At 46.3% G+C, this 9,322-nt stretch overlaps 1 protein-coding gene across 1 annotated transcript; it reads left to right on the top strand.

The window, feature by feature from the left end:
• The first annotated feature begins 2,525 nt into the window (after positions 1–2,525).
• Positions 2,526–3,644, top strand: LOC138498725 (4-galactosyl-N-acetylglucosaminide 3-alpha-L-fucosyltransferase FUT6-like). The gene has a single exon (XM_069622364.1). The coding sequence runs from the start codon at positions 2,532–2,534 to the stop codon at positions 3,615–3,617; it is 1,086 nt and encodes a 361-aa protein (XP_069478465.1). The 5' UTR covers positions 2,526–2,531; the 3' UTR covers positions 3,618–3,644.
• The last annotated feature ends 5,678 nt before the right edge of the window (positions 3,645–9,322 follow it).

Raw genomic sequence — 9,322 nt, 5'->3', positions numbered from 1 at the left:
ACATCGCATCGGTGGCAACATCAAGGATCTCTAGTAAATGAGTGTCTTCCCAGGGCAGACAGTCGAGTTATAGACAGCGCATCAGTGGCAACATCAAGGGTCTCTAGTAAATAAGTGTCTTCCCAGGGAAGACAGTCGAGTTATGGACAGCGCATCAGTGGCAACATCAAGGGTCTCTAGTAAATATGTGTCTTCCCAGGGCAGACAGTCGCGTTACGGACATCGCATCAGTGGCAACATCCAGGGTCTCTAGTAAATAAGTGTCTTCCCAGGGCAGGCAGTCGAGTGATGGACAGCGCATCAGTGGCAACATCCAGGGTCTCTAGTAAATAAGTGTCTTCCCAGGGCAGGCAGTCGAGTTATGGACAGCGCATCAGTTGCACCATCCAGGTTCTCTAGTAAATAAGTGTCTCCCCAGGGCAGACAGTCGAGTTATGGACAGCGGATCAGTGGCAACATCCAGGGTCTCTAGTAAATAAGTGTCTTCCCTGGGCAGACAGTCGAGTTATGGACAGCGCATCAGTGGCAACATCAAGGGTCTCTAGTAAATAAGTGTCTTCCCAGGGCAGACAGCCGAGTTATGGACAGCGCATCAGTGGCAACATCCAGCGTCTCTAGTAAATAATTGTCTTCCCAGGGCAGACAGTCAAGTTATGAACAGCGCATCAGTGGCAAAATGAAGGGTCTCTAGTAAATAAGTGTCTTCCCAGAGCAGACAGTCGAGTGATGGACAGCGCATCAGTGGCAACATGCAGGGTCTCTAGTAAATAAGTGTCTTCCCAGGGCAGACAGTCGATTTATGGGCAGCACATCAGTGGCAACATCAAGGGTCTCTAGTAAATAAGTGTCTTCCCAGGGCAGACAGTCGAGTTATGGACAGCGCATCATAGGCAACATCAAGGGTCTCTAGTAAATAAGTGTCTTCCCAGGGAAGACAGTCGAGTTATGGACAGCGCATCAGTGGCAATATCAAGGGTCTCTAGTAAATATGTGTCTTCCCAGGGCAGACAGTCGAGTTACGGACATCGCATCAGTGGCAACATCCAGGGTCTCTAGTAAATGTCTTCCCAGGGCAGGCAGTCGAGTTACGGGCAGCGCATCAGTGGCAACATCCAGGGTCTCTAGTAAATAAGTGTCTTCCCAGGGCAGACAGTCAAGTTATGAACAGCGCATCAGTGGCAACATAAAGGGTCTCTAGTAAATAAGTGTCTTCTCAGGGCAGACAGTCGAGTTAAAACAGTGCCTTAGTGGTGTACAAATTGATGGCTTGCTAAAATTCATCTATGTATTTGCAAAACATTCTCCAAAAAAGAATTCATTCCTGCTACTACTAGCCTCACCGGTGGGTGTAGGATCAGTCCTTATTTCCAAAGGACCCGCATCTTCCCATATAGGTACACATTGATGGAAACAATGTTGGATCGGAGGCGACACATAATGGCCCATGACCTTCATCTGCACAATCTGACTTACTCTGCACCACCAGCCCTCCCCCTGATCTGACACCACTTGACACTTTCATTACACTTCTAATCTTTCACACCTGTTATCATTCATTAATAAAATGTGTCAATATGAGAATCAGCCCTGTGTCAAGCAAACTTCTGCTAGTTTCTTAACGGTTGTTCATTCACATGGCCTATACTAACACACTTCTGAACTCAACAGTTCATACTCACCTCCTCCCCCCCCCCCCCCCCCGCCACTAACCAACAAGTCCCCTGCCCCCACTTTTCCTTCTCAAAGGCTTGTCACCTCAGTCTGCAATTTCGCCGAGAGGAAAGCGTGCCAGAGATGACTGACACTGAGGTAGAGGGAAACACGTCTTCTCTTTATTCTGTATCTTAATGCGCAGTCCGAGGGCGGCATTAACCCCCCTGCACATGCCTGAGTTTGCCTCTTTGATTTGTGCATTTCCCTGTGACGAGCCTTCTCGTCACGCTCCGTTAACCATGTCCTTTCCGGACACGACATCGCTGATGTTTCTCTCTTTGGGTTACTATTAGTTGCACCAACTTCTAATCCATGAAGAACCCTGGGGGCTTCCACATCTGCAGTAGTATTAAGACTACTCACAGTTTCTGTCCTGTCTCCTAAACCCTAAGGTTGGATGGGTGCATAGCAAGATGTTTAAGCAACTTGCGTTTTCTAATACATTTGAATAGATTAATGTTTGCTTTTGAGTAGTCAGACTCTGTTATAGGAGAGAAACTGTGAACAATATAAGCTCCTCCCAACTACCTCAAGCACTTTCTACTTCTAGCACTTTTTTGCACAAACCTACAAAGTGTATCAGCCATTTGTGCATGATTGCCGTCACATCAACAGGAGCCAATCTTAATACACTTACATTTTAGTCATTGTCTGTGTATGTTTGCATTTTGTGGTCTACATTAGTTGCTGCCTGTTTCATGTGTTTCTCTATTGCTTTCTGTTGGAAATTTCATTCATAGTTTCTTCTTTGTTTTCCCTCTGGTCCAAAGCTGTAAATAACCAGATGTCCTTGTGTTCTCTCCTCTCCAGCCTCTGACATGGACTCCAAGACACAGGCGGCATCTTTTTGGAAGGCCATAGTCTTTTACGTCCTTGTCTCATTTCTGACCAGCTTCTGCATATTCTCCTTTATCCATCAATCCTCGAAAGGAAGAACTCTGATGACGTGCCCGAAAGCGGAGGCGACGAGCACACACTCTGCAGGAGATGGGGACCATAGAGGTACGAGTAGAGAGGTGGTCATCCTAGTCTGGTCCTGGCCTTTTGGACACCAATTTCCGTTGGATCAGTGTGCCGCAGACTATGGAATATTTGGCTGCAATTTCACTACAGAGAGGAACTGGTACAACCGCGCAGATGCCGTAATTATTCATCACTGGGACGTCATCTTCACTAATGTAGGGCTTCCCCGGGAGCCAAGATCACACAACCAGCGCTGGATCTGGTTCAACCTGGAGTCCCCGAGGAACAGCCCCAACCTCCATATAATGGACAACCTCTTCAACCTGACCATGAGCTACAGGGTTGACTCAGACATTTTCTGCCCCTACGGCTGGATCGAAAAAGCTATTACTCCTCAAAACTTCAGCATCCCAACCAAGACCAAGCTGGTGACTTGGGTGGTCAGTAACTGGAGACCGACCTTGGAAAGAGTGGCATATTACAATCAGCTGAAGAACCACATCAATATTGATATGTTTGGACGCAGAAACAAGACTCTGTCCAGCAATATATTGCAACCCATAATCTCCCAGTACAAGTTCTACCTGGCCTTTGAGAACTCTCTCCACCAGGACTATATCACTGAGAAGCTCTGGAACAATGCACTGATGTCTGGGACTGTCCCCGTAGTGCTCGGCCCAACGCGGGAAAACTATGAGCGATTTGTTCCTGCTGATGCCTTCATCCATGTTAACGACTTCCCCAGTGCCAAGGAGCTGGCAGCTCATCTGAAATTCCTAGACACAAACGAAGAGCAATATCAACGCTACTTTACCTGGCGAAAGAAACTGCAGCCTATTGGTCTAACAGGTTGGACTCCCCACTACTGCAAGGCCTGCCAAGCACTGCAACAGGACATTTCCTACAAAACAATCCCCAGCATTGCCAACTGGTTCAAATGATGGCACCGACCACTGACAACCACCTGAGTTCAACTCTGAGGGCACAATTTTGAAAGTCTATATGGTAGGCCTTGCAAATGCTTAACAATCCCATTAGACCTGCAGGGCGAGTTTATTAGTTTACATACTCGACCTAAGAGAAATGCACTTGCCCCAAGGTGGCTGGGGACAAAATAATACCAGTGCTGCTTTTTGTAATGTTGCTTGTCACCACGAGCACACTTCATATTTGCTGCAATGCTGTCAAGCATGTTATGTTATGTTGTATATATTTATACAGCGCACATTGGCCCGAAGGCATCTTGGTGCTAACCAGCAGAGGTGAGGCAGTGGTGGAGAGAGGGGGCCTAAAACAAAAAGGTTTTCAAGGAGCGGCAGAAGGCAAGGTGGTCAGCAATAGCTCGGAGTGCCCAGGGGAGATTGTTCCAAACCCTTGCAGCTACCACCAAGAAAGCACGGCCGCCAGTCCGCGACAATCTTACACAGGGAATACACAGCAGAAGGGCTAATGAGAACATTTTTCCTGTAAATATTCTGCCCCCAGTTTGTAGAAGGCCCGATGAACAATACATATTGACTTGAATAGAATCTGCTTCTCAATCTCTAGTTTCCGCTACTTTCAGCTCCTTGCCACCCTACAATGGAACTCCCTTCCTTTCACTATTCGCTCCACTTCTACCTATTCCTCCTTCCGTTCCTCCTTGAAAGCACTCCTTCTCCACTCCCCTCCCTGATGCCTTTTCTCTCTCCTTCCAATACCATCTTCCTTGTCCCTCTATCTTCCCTGTCTCCCCATGATCTCCATCCTCTCTCCTAACTCCCACCACTGCCTACGCTTTCTCCCTTTTTTTCCATCCCCTCCATTCCATTCTTCTTCCTCCTCAAATGCAAATTGTTCCACATGCTGTTTTTCTGGTTTGTCTCATATATACTGTTATTGCTTCTATTTTATATGTTTAATGTTCCCGTGTTGTTAAAATGTAAAGCGCTTTGGATTAAAGCGCTATATAAACAATAAAATACAAAATACAAATACAATCAGAAGCCAATGGAGCTGTCTAAGCAGCAGAGATATGTGTGCTCGAGACGGCGGGTGCAGGATTGCTCTGGCCGCCCCATTCTGGAACATCTGGATCCTATTTATAAGATATAGCGGCGCGCCGAAATAAAGCGAGTTGCAGTAGTCGGACATGCTGAAAATGAGTGCCATTATCACAGGGGCGTGGAATTGACAGGGGATGAAAGGGAGAACTTTTCACAGGGTATGCAGTTTGAAGTGACCCACTTTACAGACCGCAGATATCTGCTTGCCATCGAAAGGGAGGAGGAAATCCTCACACCCAGATTTTTGACTGAAGATTATTTACTAGCACAGTAAAACCTCTATTTGCCATTTATTGCAAACACAGTGTGTTTGCAATAAATGAAAAGTAAGTTTCTTACATCCCCATAGTCACCAGCAAGGTGGAGTATCATGCAAATAATACTCGCCCTTCATAAAACCCACTCGCCAATCCAAGAGGGCTAGTAGATTTTGCGAGCCCTGTATGGACTCTTTGAGGAACCAGGAATGGGATGCGGACACAGAAGACATGTTTGAGAATACAAACTTTTATTGAAATAATAATGTGGGTTGGGAGAGACCTCACTGTCTCTAATCTACGAGGTATTTCCCTAGCTCAACCAAAAAATGAAGGTTTGTCAGTTGTCAAGAGGTCCAAAGAAAAAATGTCCTGTGTCCGAAATTCTATCCTTGACCACTCACACCAAAAATAACTATACAGTGCTAAAGGTAATGTCTTTGGGTTGAAAGAGTGCACAAATAATCAATGGATAGTGTTCACAGTTCCAGGGGATGGTTCCCTTCCCCAAGTTTCTTGTCACCAAAGTAAAACGTTTTTTTTAAAAAGAATAAGCAAGTTCCTGCAGCCCACGAGGATAACTCCCTCCTCTTGGGGTTGTAATGAACTCCCAGGGAAATGACTCCCTTCCCCAGGTTTTCTCCTCATGGAATGCAGGTCAAATCCTAAGGGTATGAATCTTCCTTTGGATTGCCTCTTTAGAATGCCACAACTTGGATGGGGGTTCCAGTCTCACACGGCACCTGGTACACTCCCATGCCAGATCTGTTGTACAGTTCTTTTCAAGAATGGGCATTGCTCTTCCTTCCTGTTTTTCTTCAATTCTCTAGCTTGCCTGGTATACTCTCCTGCCAGGACTTTCAATTTAAACTTTATGGGTGCGAGTCCTAGACTTGCCATTCGCCTGGTGTACTCTGCTGCCAGGACTTTCAACACAACAGTCAATAGCTTCGGAACCAAGGGAGTATTTTGCTTCCCCAAGTTCCCCTTTTCATTTGGGGTACTTTTCTTTTTCCCCAAGTACTGAAACTAGGAACATTAGCCACGTAGCAAGCCGTAGGGATTCACCTCCAACGTGTGCTTTGAATTGCCTTCTCCGACTCCCACACAGTGCCCAGCATTTTACTATGGGCTCACCGGCGCTTGAACGGCTTCTGTAGCTTCTCTGACCCCCCCTTTCAGGTCCTGCTTGGTGTCTGCTCTCTCTCTATGGTTTGGACGGCTCAGCTTTGCGGCAGATGTTGTTCAGCATGGCGGCACAAAGCTTCCTCTCTGCTCGTATCTCTCATTGACACCTGCGGTGCCTGTGGGAGTGCGCCGCCAACACAGATGATATGATATGGCATTTGATGCTGCAACAGTCAATGCAAGCTCACACTACAAGCAAGAGGTTTCCTCTCCCGACTGAAAACCCGCAGGTGCTTCTCACATATGACACCTAGAAAGTAGGCATGCACGCAGGGAACAAAGTACTCCGGATATGCAACCTCAATAAAAAGCACTGCAATCTATGTTTTCCCTGCCCTCTGAACTGTGGCAGAAATCAGCCTCACGCATCAATTTCGGGTGATGACAATCGGAGGTATCCTTACTCATTTACTTGCAAGTCAAGGAAACCACATCCTGCATCTAACAGGACCCCAACTAACCTTCTCTACAGGCCCCTTACTTTTAAAGAGTGCTAGTCACTTGACTTGTGAAGGATCAAGAACTACTGCTACACCTTCTGACAAACGTATTCCACTACCCGCCAAAACAATGAACCCATTAATTCCAGGGACGTTCGTTCTGTATGTTCACTTCCACCAGTGGCGTAATATGATGATTTCTAGTCTTCCCCATGACGACTGCTCGGCACTTAGGAGTGGCCTCATTGTCTAAACTGGCCTAGGCTGGTTCAGTCCACTGTGCAAGGACCTTCGTCCTTGAGCCACTTATGGTAACATGCATTGACAACGTACTGGAACCCACCTATCTATCTAACTATATCATACCACATCGACTGAGAAACAACTCTAATGATCTTTGCCTGGGACACTGCATGCTGGATGAGAAAATATGACCTATTTCTCTCGGCCCCATTGTGTGACAGATAACCTGTGATTTGTTTGACCAAACATTTCAGTTACTGGAGCATTCATGAAACCTAAAGATGACATCAGGAAACAGAATCATTCTGAATATTGACTCGATTCCACTCCCAATTCCCTCTCCCACTGCACCTTTCTGTGATAGCCAATGTGTAAAATCCCAGTGGGAAATCTCTTGATCTAATAGTAACCTCATCACCAAAAAATTAACCTGTAGCATTGACCATCCTGGTGAGGACAGAGTTGTTCTTCGTGCAAATAATCTGTTTACGCATTTGCCAATTATGACCTAATTACAGAATAGAATAGAAAAGAGGCACGTCAGACAAATGCATCAATTCAGGCAAGACAAATAATTTAGGGCACTTGGAGTTGGCATGGGTGGAGTCTTAGTTCGGACTGTGGGGGCTGGTGTCAAGCCCTGCTGTTCTGGGGCAAGAGTTTGCAGGTCATTTGGAAGGGCATCACACGGATAAGGAATTTGGCCGAGGTACAAACAGCAAGGGACGATTAATTTCACATTCCCAGCTCCCAAAAACCCACAGGTCCCTCCCTTTCCAGGACACAATACATTGACGCTTGTACCAGGACCATAACTGTACTTCAGAGGAAGCCACTACAAAGCAAAGGTTCAGCATCCTGCCGTACCAATGCCTGGTGGAGACTGGCTGGTAGCAGGACCACAGCTCTACTTCAGAGGAAGCCACTACAAAGCAAAGGTACAGCTTCCTCCTGGGTCCATTTGTGGTGGAGAATGGCTAGTAGCAGGACCACGACTCTACTTCAGTGGAAGAAACTACAAAGCAAAGGTTCAGCTTCCTCCCAGACGTATGCCTGTGGACACTGGCAGTTACCAAGACCATGACTCTACTTCAGAGAAAGCCAATACAAAGCAAAGGTTCAGCTTACTCCTGTACCTATGCCTGGTGGAGACTGGCTTGTGCTGTTTGGAGAGAAGAAAGTCATTCAGTGTTGTGAGTAGACAACAGAGTCCCAAAACCACTGGTTTCACAATGGCCACTTGAGGACACTACTCATTCTTCTGTTGACAGCACATGCTTGCATTGAGAATTGTGGTACCAGATAGGTAACTCTTTCGCTTTTAATGCAGAATTAGTGGTATTACCCAGTAAGGTCCATGCCATCTTTGAGTTAAGGCAGGTTTTGGCTGGTAACTCTCTGCAGGTATGAAATCCCCAGGCTGCAGAGAATGGGCGGCTTCAGTCTGGTCCTGAAGCAGTCTCCCACACCTGTGCTTGAAGAGAACTCAGAGAAGAAATAAGATTCCTAACATATACAAGAGGATTATCATTGGTCAGGTGCATGCTCGCATTAATCTCCCTTGCAGTCTGTACATGACCGTGTGTGGGCTCAGCCACATCCTCTGATCTGTAGTGCTCTGCATATTAAACAGTACCAAGGGCAGGACCTCTGGCCACTTGAGGTCAGTCTCTGAGCAGAACTTTGCCAACGTATTCTTCAATACACTGTCCTGATGATCCATTGCACCTGCAGACTGGGTGATGCTGGGGGCAGTGGAGATTATGCTGAGTATTGGGAGCAGCAAACAGGTATTTCATAATTTGATTGACAAAGTGTTTCCCTTATGCTCTGAGGTATCACAAATCTTGGCACAAATACTGAGTTCATGTTTTCACTACTGAGATGGCATCCAGTCACCGACAAGGATAAGCTTGAACGCAGCCAAAACATTAATTCAATGTAAGGACCACAAGAACATACTGCAGGTTATTACAGTGGCCACATTAGTAAAAGCCACCTGGATTTTAATGAATGGGCCATAAGGCGGTGGATATGCTCCCTGTGCAGTGGGAACAATCTTCTCTATATTATTCTGGAGGCAGATAATTCGCCTGCTACAGTATTCCTGAGCTATGGATGCAAAGTCTGAGCAAGACCAGTGTTCATTTACTGTTGAAACCTTTTCCACTTTTCCCACATGTGCTTGTCCGTGCTGTATCATAGCCTGGTAAGGTAGCAGTATCTTTGGCCTCCCAAGAGTCCAGTACATCTCCCCATAGAGTCCTCATGTAAACAACACATCCCTCAGCATCTAGTGACCGATGTACTCCACAGTTAATTATGTCTTTTTCCTTGGGAACCATGATTGTATCTAACATGGAACCTTCATATGTGTGATTGTTTGTAGGGGCAACAGAAGAAGTCGGGACACTGTGTTACTTCCACAAGTGTACAAAATCACGGACAGCGACAAAAGCACTTGGAATCTATA

Source organism: Ambystoma mexicanum, chromosome 5q, assembly GCF_040938575.1.
Source record: "Ambystoma mexicanum isolate Mex_15411 chromosome 5q, UKY_AmexF1_1, whole genome shotgun sequence".
NCBI lineage: Eukaryota > Metazoa > Chordata > Amphibia > Caudata > Ambystomatidae > Ambystoma > Ambystoma mexicanum.
Note: the sequence above shows the minus strand (reverse complement) of the source record. Positions and strands in the feature narration are given on the sequence as shown.